Genomic DNA, 14783 nt, shown 5'->3' with positions numbered 1-14783 from the left:
TTCCGAAAAAATTCTGTGCAAAGGTGGTCCCCTTCAAGAGAGAGCCTTAAATCCAAAAATTCTACAACAGAGGGGGAAATAGAATGGGACAAATGGATATTAAAAACATTCTTATTGAGATTTAGAATAAATTCCTTACATCCCTCTGTTCCAGTGCAAATGAAAAAAACATCATCTATAAATCGAAACCATGCAAAAACAAAATTCTGAAAATCCAGACATGGGTACACATGCTCCGCCTCCCACCACCCCAAAAAGAGATTGTCGAAAGACGGAGCACAACGTGCCCCCATCGCTGTACCAGATATTTGACGAAAAAAAGTGAGATCAAAAATAAGTGTTTCAAAAATAAAATAACTGTGTGCCAGAACAAAATTTAGTAAACCAAGAAGAAACAAATTATGTCTTACATCACAATTTTGCTGTTGGTTCAAAAAATATTGTACTGCCGCCAAACCATGTTTGTGTGCTATATTTGTATATAGCGACTCTACATCAATCACGACCAGCAGAGCCTTTTCAGGTATCTGCATGGTCTCTAGTTTATGAATTAGTTCAAGAGAGTCTCTCAAAAACGATGGTAATGTGAACACCAACGGCTGCAGAAAAAAATCCAAATACATGCAGGCTCTCTCTCCAAGGCCACCGATTCCTGCCACAATGGGTCTCCCAGGTGGACATATCATGTCCTTATGAATTTTTGGTGTTAAATAAAAGGTTGAAATGACCGTTTTTTTCACAACGATATATTCCTTTTCATGTTTACTAATGATGCTCTCATCCAGGGCACCCAATAGTAACCGTTCCAATTTACCATTAAAAACCTTGTCCCGTCCAATGGGCATTGCCTCTGTTCCCTCACTCCACCCCTCCTTGGCTTGTTGTACGCATTCTTTGCCGTGAATATCGGAGATCGAGTACAGATTGCGCGCGTATTGAAAAGCAGTAGTACGCATGCGTGTCCTACGCCTTCTGTGGTGCCATGTCTAATCATTGGTGGCAGTGTGCTTTAAATACCATAGGTAGTTATGCGCCGGATATGAGGGAGAGCGACCGCGTGTAGTAAAGCAGCCAAACGAGGTTTGAGATGCTGGGGTAGCTGTATAATATAAAGTGCAAAGATGGTGCCAATATTCTCAAAGTGAGTACATATGGTACTAGACAAAGTATTACTAGGGTTAAAAATTAGTAGTCTCTAATGCCCTATAAACAGTGCAAATAAACCATATGGAAGATAAAATAACAGATCTTCACTTTTTACCAGCCTCACTCAGTGTGGTACTGGGTGTTGCCTAATCCCTGTTTACAATTATGGTTTAATTTTTATCTTACTTTTTTGGATATATCAATAAAACTTAACAATATTTTACTACTGCTCCGATGTCCATTTTCTTTTTTTGTTTTTTTAACTGAATACTATGTGCTTGTGACCCTTACCCAGTGATGCTGCACCACCAGGTGCCTGAAAAACTAAAGGGTCTGGCAGGTAGAAAAACTGTCTGGTGGCCCCCTAAGCAGTGCCACACTGGAAGGGCAGATTAGCAGTCCGGGCCTGAGCAAATGCTATCCTTTTATGAACAAGATTTATGGGATAATCAGATGACACTGCTCTCTACTATCTAAGTCCTACCCAGCTATACCACACTTTCAAAATCCTCCTCTCATATGCCACAACTGCCCCGTAACTTGAAGGACCAATTAGTGACATTGGGTCACAACAACCAAAGCTAGTCCAATGCACTCTATATACCACCGATACCTCAATTACAATCAGTGCTCCAACATTACCAAAGGTGAGTTTCTTTCACACCCACGCACTGGCTTTCTAGGTACATGCCTTACAAACCATGGAGACATATGGCCTCTACCGCGAGTATGAAGTCTTCTATAATTAATGGTTAACCATGGTTTCTGCATCGCTTCAATTGGATATGCATACGTTTAATGTTTCTTTAGGCAAAAAAGAAATAAGGATCACTACTGAAATGAATAAAACTTCCTTGTGTTTCATTCATTCTGAGTCGCTCTTCATTTTAACCATGGATATCCTTCTTTTTAACAGATGAAATAAAAGGAAGTTTTATTAATTTCATTACCGATAATTTTTTCTGTTGCCTAATTGTATACTGTTTGTCAGGAGTATGGATTGCAATACCTTTTGACTGAAGCAATGACAAGACATGGTGAGGCTCTACATACCTCCTTTTTTTTTTCTCCTCTAGACTTTATAATGTTTCCTTAATATCCTCAATGTGTTTGTGTTATGATGTTTTACTGACCTATATTCTATTCATGCTGCTACTCTGATACATGCATTCTTTATTATCATTTCTAATACTGTTTAGTACTTTCGTTCACTATGATATGTCATCACTATGTGTTTATCTAATGGTATCTTTCCCTCCATAGATCGCCGAAACTTCACAACCTATAACACCCGCTCCTCATGTGACCATACAGGTAGTATATGTTCCAGCCAAACATCACTATTTATCCCACATATATATCACTCTCTACTCACTGTCCTCCATCCTCCACCAGTTCTGTGTTCCGTCCCCTGCTACCCACATTTGTCAAACTATCGATTTAATCTTTTTTTTCCTTCTTACTTTTTCAACATTTGTGCTTATTCAATGTCATGTCTTCTCTCTCTGGATCCAAGGGGTAACATTTCTTCTTGTGGAGAGTGACATACCAAGCCTGAAATGGTCCTCTGGGAAATTAAATATGCAAATGAACTCTTCAGAGAGGAAGAGGAGTAGAACTCAAGGTTCACCTCTTGGAAGTAGCAATCCTAAAAGTCAATAATGACCCTTTAATGAGCCATATGACTTAGGATAAAAGCGAAACAATGTCTTTCTCAACAAGGAGAAAGCCTTGGATCCCGGTCAGACGCCTCTTACCCAGCCAAACCAGCACCCCGAAACAGTATCTGTAAATTGAGATTCTGATTTGGCTTTTATCCTTAGTCGTGTGCCAAGGCTTGTTAAAGGACAGATAGGCCTTTCAGAACCGCTGTCAGAAATGCAGGCAATTTAATGCGATCACCGTGCCTCCAGTCATGGTGCCGCATTTTCGCCAGGACGTATCCTTGCGTCCAAGATCGGAAACCTTTTCCAACCAGGACATATGGATATGTCTAGGCTCGCAAAAGTAATATGTATACAGCTTATTACCTGTGTGCAGTAAGAGCTGGGATTTCAAACTCAAATACACAGAAACCCAGAATTAAAAGCTTGGACAGAGTCATGGGCCAACCTTGATATTTAATTAAAAAAAAATGTCTACAATTGAGGAAGTTTTTCCTTATTATCAAATATAATGATTAACTTTTCCTATGGGAAAAGAAAAACTTAAGGGGGTTGTCCCACAAACAAAGTACATTTTAATTAATAGATCTTAAAATAAACTATTGGAATAATATGTTATGTAAGAGCAGTAAAAAGCATATGGCACAAATGGCCTAATTTAAATATAACACAGGATAAAAAAAAACCTTGCATAATACAGATAATTCCAGTGTTTCAGGCAATGAAATTGCCTGAAACATTGAAGCCCAGCTCTGATCGGTGCTATAACAGCACTGATCATAGGCAGGTGCTAGGAGACTGCAGTGTCATCAGCCCCAGTGCTGATTGGAGCAATCGGACTATGCCGTTCGATTGCACCAATGAGCAGAGACTTGGTCTTAACTCAAGTGATCGTTCCAGCTTGGAGACTTTTAAGAGCAGTCAGTGTTACATCTACTGGGCCTTGTGGTGCCACATACTTTTTGAAGCCTGTGATATCACTGCTGCTGTTGCTGAAAGAAGAAAAAAAAAGTTCCAGGCCCATTCCTGTCCGCTGCTTTTTCCTAATCTCCCCCCCCCCCCCCCCCCAACACCCTCTGCCACCGAGCGCTGGTCAGTACTTGATCACTTGTTTTTTGGCAGTTTTTTTTACTGCATCCTTCAACCACTGAGCACTGATCAGTGACCCTCATCACTAATTGTCACCTGTGCTCTCTTTTGGCCAGGATTTTTTTTGTTTTTTCTTCTCCTGTCCATTTTTTGAATGCCCCCACCCTTTTGCACCACCGTCTTGCAGCCATCGTTTAGTGATGCACATCACTAATCAGCGTCTGTGCTACCTTTTGGCCAGGACTTTTTCTTTTCTGTCCGTCCGTCCCCCCCCTCTTTTTGCACCACATCATGCGTGTGTCCTACAGGCGCTTATCACTGACACACATCACTGATCAGCATCCTTTTGTAGATTGATTCTTTTTTCACAAAAGAAAAAATATAAAATAATTTAGATTGGTTGATAGGGCTCGATTAGGGACAAAAATATACTGTAGTAATCCATGTTTACTTACAGTATTCTTTTACTGGATATTGTCAGGAATAGTGTTAGATAGTTGAGAGCGCACAATTTCTTTTTTTTACTGACATCTGTTTTGTATTTTTTATTATTTACAAAAAATAATTTTTAGATTCTTATTTTTATTTTTAGATTTTTTTGTCGGCTTTTTTTCTATTATAATATTATTTTTTTATTTTTTTTTAACACAAATGAGCCAGCGTCCATTGTTGTGGACCTCACTCTCTGAAGATTAAGAGCCACAGATTCCTGATTTTGTGGCTTAATAATAAGGAATACAATTTGACATTACTGGCCTCACAGTAACAGACTTTTTCAAAGTCTTTTTCTCTGACTTTGTAAACCTCACGGTGGCTGAGACAAATTTTTTGGGCTAAAATCCCACTTCATCATTTTCTAACTGGACTCCCATAGATGCACTAGAAATGATGAAGTTTTGGGGCCTTGTTCTTCACATGGGCATAGTGAAGAAGAGAAAACATCATTAATATTGGAGTGTTGATGGTTTAAATAACATTCCAGTGTTCCACAGAGGTGACATGTACCCGCAACAGAAGCAGGTGGAATCATGATCCACCCGCGGCTGTTAACTATGCTGTCTATTTTCTGAGGGCAGCTTTTAACTCGCGCTTACCGGAGAGCGTCGCTAATCACGCCCATCGATGACCCCATCACATGATCGTGGGTCACCGATGGGTCGGCATTACAACCAGAGGTCTCCAGCAGTCCTCTACGGTTGTCATAGCTGGTGGTCTGTGCTCATAGCAAGTGAGCATTTCTGCTACACACAGGCAATCTGATAATTGCCTGTGTGCAGCAGAGGTGATTGAAGTAGTGCAGCTTCTAGTCTCCCATGCAAGAAGTAAAAAAAAAAAAATGCTTTTAAAAATATAAAAGTTCAAATCAGTCTCCTTTCACCCCATTCAAAATAAAACCATTAAAAAAAAAATCAAATATGCACTTATTTGAGATCGCCGCATTCAGAATCTCCCGATCTACCAATATAAAAAAAACTAATCCGATCGCTGGACAGCGTAACTAGAAAAAAAAAATGCAAAACATCAGAATTACGTTTTTTTTGGTCACCGCTACGTTGCAATAAAATGCAATAACGGGCGGTCAAAAAGATCACATTTACACCAAAATGGCAACAATAAAAATGTCACCTTGGCGCACAAAAAAATAAGCCCTCAACCAGCCCAAGATCACGAAAGGTCTCAGGAAAATGACTTTTTTTTTACCAAACCTTGGATTTTTTTTTTTCACCACTTAAATAAAGAACCTAGACTTGCTTGTCTGTGGACTCGTAATGACCTGGAGAATCATAATGGCAGGTCAGTTTTAGAATTTAGTGAGCCTAGCAAAAAAAGCCAAACAAAAAACAAGTGTGGAATTGCACTTTTTTTTTTTTTTTTTTTTGCAATTTCACCGCACTTGGAATTTATTTTCCTGTTTTCACGTGCAATTAAAGTCAATGGTGTTGTTTAAAAGTACAACTTGTCCCACATAAAACAAGCCCTCACATGACCATATTGACCAAAAAATAAAAAACGTTATGGCTCTGGGAAGAAGGGGAGCAGAAAACGAAAGTACCTCTTGTCGTGAAGGGGATAATAAACTTCTTGAATGTGATTTTTGGTGCAGTTTTCAGAATGGTGTCACTTTTGATTGTTTTCTGTCATATGGGCCCCCAAAGCCACTTTAAATGTGGAGTGGTCCCTAAAAAAAAAATTGATTTGTAAATTTTGTTGAAAGAATTTGAAATTGCTGATCAATTTTTGCCCATTTTATATCTTCCTAACAAAAAAAAAAATGATGTTTCAAAGGTAAATTGGATGTAAAGTAGACATGTGTTAAATGATATTTATTAACTATGGTATTTTGTGTGACATAACCCCTGATTTAGGGGTATAAGAATTAAGTTTGAAAATTGCGAAATTTTCGATACTTTCACAAATGATCGCAAGTCACATAGAATATATTTTACCACTATCATGAAGTATATTATGTAATAAAAAAAAACATTTTGGGATCCATTGAAGCGTTCCATAGTTATTACCTCATAAAGTGACACATTGTAAAATTTGCCATGGTCATAAAGGTGAAATCTTGTTGGGGGTAGTGAAGGGGTTAATCATACCCTATATGTCCTTTAGGTACTCCTTGACATGGAACATAACATACGATTTATGTTATTGCTCCATTAAGTTTCTACCTACCTGCACCCATAATAGGTGATAGTGATTTACAGTGGTTTTCCCATTGCCAAGATCCTATCCGAATATGTAGTAGGTCTAATAATAATATTAGCAAATACTTCCAATTAGAAATGTAGTATAGTTTTTCTGATTCCCTATGTCTTTCATCATGTACAGGCATTGTAGGACCTTACGTATCCATGGTTACAATTACAAGCAACTTGCTGTCATTATATCAGTGGTTGTAACCATTGATACCTAAGGTCCTGCAATGTGTGCACATCATGAAAGAGACAAGGCGAATCAAAAAAAAACTATAATAAATTTCTAACTGGAGGTATTTGCTAAAATTATTATTATTACGCTTATTACATATTGGGATAGGATCTTGGAGATGGGAATACCCCTTTTAAGTTTCCACTGGACCTATTTATTGTTCCCTTCCCCTCACTCTTCCTCTTTCTTTGTCCCCACCCCCTCTCCTGTTTGATCCATGTCCATTTTTTTTTCCTTTGCATATCCTTTTTGTATCTTCTATGTCATATTTTGTATCATTTATGCATGTATTTTTCCTGTTTATACCACTTAAGACACTGTATAATATGTATCTATTCTGTAATTTCACACATTTCAGATGTCCTTGATAAAGACCAAATATTTGAGCAACCATGGTCAGAAGAAGACGACGTTTGGGAAGGTCAATTAGTGTCTCAAGATGTAGATGATGACGAGACACTGTTTTCAACAAGTCAGGAGGACCACAGTGTGAAGGTGTTGGATGATGAAGTCACTGACCCAACATGGGAAGGTGCCATGCAGAGCGAGGCCAGCAGCACAGAGAGGGAAGGATCTGCAGTACCGCAACACGCAGGAAGAGACAATGGAGTGGCTAGAGGACGAAGAAGGGCAACTATTCCCCAGATCATCCACACGCGTACCAGGACAAGGGTTAGGAGTTCCCCAGTCTGGCGCTTTTTTAAAGAAAGTGCGGATGATAAAAGAATGGTTATTTGCAACCTATGTCATACCAAGATCAGCAGGGGCCTGACCAGTTCCCGCCTGACTACCACCAGCATGCTCAGACACATATCCTCAAAGCACCCAGCTAAGTGGGCCGAACGCCTGGGTCCACAATTAGTGTCTGCTGGTGACACTACTGCCACGGCCTCTTCCCCACGCTCCAAATTTTTAGAGGGTCATCGTGCAGCCCTTGCTCATAATTTTTAGAGGGTGTGTGTGATTCGCTCCATAATTTTTACAGGATGTGGATGAGGCCTACCTCTACAATTCTCATATATATGTATACCCCTCAGGAGTATTTTTTTTCAGCCCTTGCACTTGGTGCATATGCTTTACCAGTCTAGGAGTCCTACTTCTTAAAAATGGGGGGGGGGGGATTCTGAGGCCCTCATCTATGTGTTGTCCAGGGTGTATTGCAGTCCCTCTTTCTAATTTTGGCAGCCCATGCACTTAATTCATAGGCTTTAGGAGTCCCACTACCTAACAAGTTTAGCAGAATGTGTATGAGGCCCTCCTTTTATGTATAATATATAATTTTATATATGATATTGTTATGTTATAATATATAATGTATCGGACTCCCTCTTCCTTCTAATTTTTTGGCAGTTCTTGCATTGTCCACATAGGCTTTGTGAGTGTAAGTCCCTCCTTCATAAATTAAACAGGATGTGGCTGACCATGTCACACACACCACATGCCCAGATAAAATAGTAAAATGTTAAAATCACATTTACCTGTGGGTGTAGTTTTACTTCTCTCTTTACTATATCATCTACTGTAGTCATAGACGACTGGGAAATACTGTGAGAGATGGCCTGGCAATTAAGTGGTGGAGGAGGCTTTTTTTTTTTTCTCTCTTTAATTTTGCCTCATATACAAGTCATTATAGAGGAAAGAATGTTTCCTAACATTTTTCCTCTAAAATCCATTTCAGACTGTGAGCCCTTGCGGGCAGGCTGCTCTCTCCTCTTATACCAATCGGTGACTTGTTTTGTTCAAGATTATTGTACTTGTGTTTTTTTTTGTTTTATTTTTTTTTTTTATTATGTATGCCCCTTTTCACCATGGAATAAATGGCGCTATAATAGTAAACAATAATAATCTTTGGTTTTGTATGTTTTATTGTCAGTCCGTAAAAGTGCAGTAATTCTGTGATAACATTGTTCCCAGCAGCAACCTGTGAGTCAGAGATGCGACCAGGTGCCTTCCCCATCCTGTTCCCATTCAGTTTGAGTGCGTTTTCCATCTATTTCAGTGATTATCCTGCCTCCCCAGCACTCCTGTTAGGGAAAATGCTCGAGTTTCCTCTTGATTTCTATTATACTTGTTACTCATGATGCTCATGTGTCCCTTAGTATGATCCCATCATGCAAAGATACCCTTAGTCTCCTATGCAAAGATGTCCCCATAGTGCCACCACAAAGTATGATGCCCCACAATAATCCCCTATACAGTATGAAACCATCAGTGCCCCCACACATTGTATGAAACCAACCATAGTATAAAGTCCAAAGTATCCCACATGCTGTGGACTCCGGGAAAATGGCCGCCTGGGTAGGCGCATGTGCAGATGGAGATCTCGGGAGATGAGATTTCAGCGTTGAGATCTCATCTTCCGAGACCTTGGTGTCGAGATCTCCATCTGCGCATGCACTGCCCCCCGGCGGCCATTTTCCTGGAGTCCACCGCGCAGGAAACCATGGAGCTGTCGGGGCTCTTGCCTTTCACAAAATGTCGGCAGCACCGGAGACCCCACAGCAGCACCGACTGACACCCCCACAGCGCCGCCGGGCACCCACAGCCCTGGAGACACCTGCAGCAGCCCCAGACACCCACAGCGGTGCGCCGCACATCGGAACACACCCTCAACCCAGCCTGCAGCATCACCCCACTCCTGTCTCCTCTAGCAGTAACCCTGGGACCCCGCTTCACTGCAGCCAACAACCCCGGTAAGCAATAAGACACATTGATTATAAGCACCACCATTTTATTAAAAAAATTTTTTTTATTTTTCTACTCAAAATTTGAGGAGTCTTCTAATCCGAAAAATACGGTATGTTAATATAATGGTCCCAATTATCTTCTTCCTGTGAGGTACTGAGAGACTGGGAACCTCCAGAAGTGAACCCTCAAGACCGCGACGACGAACCTCCCTCGGGCGAGCTGGCCAGGTGTACCACACCCTATACAGGGAGTGTTAGTCTCCCTTGGGTCTGCCCCTATCGCCGCGGGAGCTGATACCTGGGAACAGCCGGGAGGGAATGCAGGCAGGAACGTGCAGGCGACCAGATGGGAGATGGCGACAGCTGCACGGATGGCCGCTGAAACCGTGGAGACAGAAGTGGACGGCAATGGCGGACGGCAGAAACAGGTACAGGACGAGACACAGGAGCAGGAAGACGGAGGCAGGAACGGACTGGATCTGGATGGGAAAGACACAAGGGGGATGTGAAGGCTGTCAGTTTCATGGGCATAGAAAAGGTCCCCCAAAATCCAAGAGGAGGGGATTGGGACAAACGTATACTCCAAAGAGAAACTTATTGGATTTTTTCCCTACAATCTATACATCCCAAAGGATTGAATGAAACACTATCCTTTTCTTCCTTCTTGTAGGGAGTTTTTAATAGGGCTATCTAGGGAGAGCCACCGAGGAGTGGGGGCGCCACTTGCGCAGGAATTTAAGGTGCCAACCTCCGCGTGAGGTAGGGAACAGCTAGCTAGGGACCTATAGGGCCAGATTTAGCGGGCACCCTATCAATAATTCCTACAGACATATTGAGGTTGGTGGTATCCTCCTATATGCATGCAACAAAATTATTTTCCAGATTGAAGTAAAATTAATATCATTATTACATTAGTTTTTTAGTTGCTACTCTGAGTCTTTTTTCTGCCTTTTTTTTTCCCTTGATAGGGTGTAAAGTATTTATTTTCATTCACAAGGTAATCCCTGACAAGGTCCATAAAATGGGTTTTGGCGTTTTGGATATTTCATAACGCCTTTTATTAATCATAAAATGGCCTAAAAATTTGGGTCCCTTAAAAATAATGATAGGGGGACGCAACTGGCATCTATGATTATTCTAAATGAAGCCGCAATAGAAGATCGTATGCAATAAGATAAAGCGAGCGGTTTCCATGGATACGTGATGGTCAGGTGATTGCCTAGACCAATCACGTAATATGGTGGTATTCAGACTGACATGCCTGGTAACGCCCAGGAAGTGGGGCATAGGTATGGCCAGTTCCTGTCTAAACATGACGCGCGGCGGATGTTTGGTAAACCCAGGAAGTGGGGCAAGCTACCTGAACAGATGCCGGCGTTATGCGCAAACCGGAAGTACTATACGAGGCAACCGGAAATGGCAGTAAGCCGCGGTATGCCGCGATTTATAAAAGGCAGCTGTCTTACAGCGGGCGTGCTATGCGCCAGAATAGGATACCCCTGATGAGTCAGGCAATGACGAAACGCGTTGGGTGGCAAGTGCGGAGATCGGGTCATGATTTTGGGCTTTCTAGACGGACCCTACCCGGTCATCTGTTTTTTACAGAAGCGTTAAAGATAAGTACAGCGGTCTCAGTATCTATAGTGGTATTATGAAATGGTTACACTATGCTTATAGGAGGTGTTATATATCCTGATGCATTTAACCGACGCTGTATATATGTTGAGCTAATGTATATGGGCCGGATGTATATGTCTATAAAAGTAACAATATTATTTACGACATAAAGGCCTGGTCTATACATAACTACAATTACTTAAGGGTCATATGGTTATAGATCCTAGGTATGAGGGGACACCTGGACATATAATAATACGGCATTGTCCTGGGCCATATGATACCTGGAAAGTACAACACGGTTTGTTTTTAATAGAGCACTGCACAATTGCACTTTGGCACATGGTTATATTCGTTTTGTATCTTTGTGTATAATATATGTTTTTAAAGGAATCAATTAAAGGTTATATTTTATATTTTAAATATTATACCAATTTGCTACATTTAATGATCTGATATTGGTTGAGATACCCCCGCTATATAGTTGGATCTGGATGGGAACACAGGAAGGTCACAAACGGAAGCTTAGCGGAGGACCAGGAGAGGTACTTTGCGCAGAGACAGGAGGAACGCAGGAGAGTGTGGACCAGATACCACAAATGATAGGCAGAGAGCATAGGGTGAGGCTGCCTGATATAGGGTACGCTGTGGGACTTCCGGGTCAGGGTGCAGCAGTGCCGTGGGACCAGGGGATAGGGCGCCAGGTCTAGGGGGCGTACCTAGCAACGCGCCTGCATCCCTGTGAGGGAGCAGCAGCAGGTCGCAGGACAGATGATTGACAGGTGCCAGCAGAGGGGGCGGGCCAAGAGGACCGGAAGCGCCGGAGAGTACCGGGCGGTGTAGAGGCACGGGGGGCCGTGGGGGCCAATGGCGCCGCAAGAAAAGGAGCCGTGGCCGAGGTGGAGGGAGTGGCGGTGACAGGAGACCGGCCCGGGAGAGCAGCGGCCGCAGAGCGGACGAGAGCCAAGGAGGTGAGCGTGACACTTCCACAACCCCAAACAGGCACACCAAGGGATCCAGGGGAATTGGTATTGCTAATAGGGATGACAAGAAGGTGGTAACCTGCCAGAATGTATGTATTACTGGACAGCTCCACATCATGTGTATGAAGTCAGCCTCCAACTCATGACACCGAGGTCTGAGAAAGACCCATTTTTGCTAATTTAGCTGGTGTAAGATATGCTTGATGGATTATATATAATTGGGTCATTTTGTTGTTAGCTGATGGGGAAACCTTGATTGAGGACTTCAGCATTTCTTCCCAGTCCTCCTGAATGTTAGGAATCAAGAGCTGCCATTTTTCCTTAAGCGCCAAGGGAGTAGGGCCCAGGTTTGCTGACAATAGATAGGTGTATAAAGTGGAGATAAGACCTTGTGGTCCCTGTGATTTAAGTATGCCAGTCAGCGGGAGAGAAGATATCTGCGTGCCTGTACCTATGTGGGATTGGATCGCTGACCTAAGTTGTAGGTACCTAAAGAATTTGAGTCTCTCGTGTGAAAACCTGGCACTGCTGCCGACACTGGGACCGGAGTGTGCGGCTGCATAGAATTACATGTAGCCGCACGCTCCGGTCCGAGTGCCAGCGGCAGTGCCAGGTTTTCATGCGAGAGACTCGCATGAGAATCGTGCGAGTCTCTTGCAAGTGAGTATGAACCCTAAAAAGAAGTCTGGTAGCGCCGACCCGCCTTGCTTTTTGTGCCTTTGTAAGGTAGACAGTATAAGTTTAGGCCTAGAGTTTCCCCAGATAAATCAGTGATTAATCAGTTAAGAGTTAAAAAGAAGGACCTGGGTATGGGTACCCCACTGTGTTGAAATATATAGCTAAATTTTGGGAGTAGAATCATTTTAACTAGATTTATCCTTCCAGTAATTGAAAGTGGTAATTTGCTCCATTGTGTGAATTTAAGTTTAGCCTGGTCAAGCAGGGGGGAGATGTTAGAGGGGAACTCATTTCTGCTGTCTTTCTGTATAATAATGCCCAGGTATTTAAATTGAGACACAGATAGTCGCTTCAAATGGATCCCTGATGAATGTTGGAGAGGCATTAGTGCTGACTTATCCCAATTTATATCGAGTCTATAAAATTTGCTAAATGTGTCTATAGTGGATATGACCTCTGGTAAAGTTTCTTCAACCTTGTCCATAAATATTACCATATCATCCGCGTATAGACCAATAGTATCGGTTCAGTCTACTATAGTAATGCCCATAAATGTTGTGGAGAGTATTCTTATTGTTAAAGCTTCTAATGGCTAAAGCAAATAGGGCAGGGGATAGAGGGCAGCCCTGCCTCATCCCCCTTCCAAGGGGGAAGGGATCGGATGAAATGTCATTGATTATTAATTGATCTGTAGGGGCAGTATACAACATGTGGACCACCCCGGCAGAATTTTTGCTTTCTTGGCCTTTTTTCGGAGAATATGAATGCTAACACCAAAACTTTTTCTCCACTCATGGTTAGTTTTTGGATGAAGCCATTTATTGTTAAACTACTGTGTTTTCTCTTTTTAAAACATAATGACAGCCAAAAAAATCCAAATGACCCTGATCAAAAGTTCACATACCCCATTTCTTAATACCGTGTATTGCCCCCTCTAACATCAATGACAGCTTGAAGTCTTTTGTGGTAGTTGTGGATGAGGTTCTTTATTTTCTCAGATGGTAAAGCTACCCACTGTTCTTGGCAAAAAGTCTCCAGTTCCTGTAAATTCATGGGCTGTCTAGCATGAACTGTGCGCTTGAGATCTCCCCAGAGTGGCTCAATGATATTGAGGTCAAGAGACTGAGATGGCCACTCCAAAATCTTCACTTTGTTCTGCTGTAGCCAATGACAGGTTGACTTGGCCTTGTGTTTTGGATCGTTGTCATGTTGGAATGACCAAGTACATCCCATGCTCAGCTCCTGGGCTGATGATTGCAAATTTGCCTCCAGTATTAACTGATAACATGCTGCATTCATCTTTAACTTTGACCAAGTTTACTGTGCCTTTGTAGTTCACATATCCCCAAAACATCAGCGATCCACCTCTGTGCTTTACAATCAATGTCCAAATTTAGTACGCAGGGCACTTCACTCAAATGTAATAAACAAATCCCATAACTAGGTGTATGGAACAAAGAAGAGATCCCAATTGACATAAAAAACAAGTTTTATTGTAAAAATCCCTAAAATAACAAAAGCATAATGCCGTCTAGGGGACGCTCTGACATCACCATCAATGAATACAGTAGAGAGGAATACAGGACAACAGTCCAAAACAGTACACAGAATTTTTTTACAATCTCATAACAATTCCATATGTGATGAAAAAAATCACTAATCAATATTCATGTAAGATTATAGTGTATCGATAAACACATCACAGCATATATCATCACAATATTATAAACATCATGCTCCAACATGAACCGTATTTCTGAAAATGGTTTAATTCAGCCTAGTATACCTCAGAACACTGAAAGCAGAGGTTGCATATCCATGGAAACAAACATAAATATGAACTCATAAGACCATGTGAAATAACACTGGCACATAATATATATCCTAGTAGTACCATGGGACAGCGGCAAGTAAAACCTCAAAAAGTTTAATGAAAAGGTGTAATTACCTAAGCGTGGTAGATGTGTGTCTGGCGTCCCCTCACC

At 41.7% G+C, this 14783-nt stretch overlaps 1 protein-coding gene across 1 annotated transcript in view; it reads left to right on the top strand.

Moving 5' to 3' along the window:
- The window catches only part of LOC141089562 (uncharacterized), a 34323-nt gene extending 25641 nt beyond the window's left edge, over positions 1-8682 (top strand). Inside the window, exons 3-4 of the mRNA XM_073576054.1 lie at positions 2410-2460; positions 7192-8682. Of these exons, the coding sequence (XP_073432155.1) occupies positions 2410-2460; positions 7192-7784 (644 nt within the window). The 3' untranslated portion in view covers positions 7785-8682. The remainder of the gene's footprint in view (positions 1-2409; positions 2461-7191) is intronic.
- Positions 8683-14783: the final 6101 nt, after the last annotated feature.

Source organism: Dendrobates tinctorius, unplaced genomic scaffold (assembly GCF_039654945.1).
Source record: "Dendrobates tinctorius isolate UK_male_01 unplaced genomic scaffold, ASM3965494v1 ptg000046l, whole genome shotgun sequence".
In the NCBI taxonomy this organism is placed as follows: domain Eukaryota; kingdom Metazoa; phylum Chordata; class Amphibia; order Anura; family Dendrobatidae; genus Dendrobates; species Dendrobates tinctorius.
Note: the sequence above shows the minus strand (reverse complement) of the source record. Positions and strands in the feature narration are given on the sequence as shown.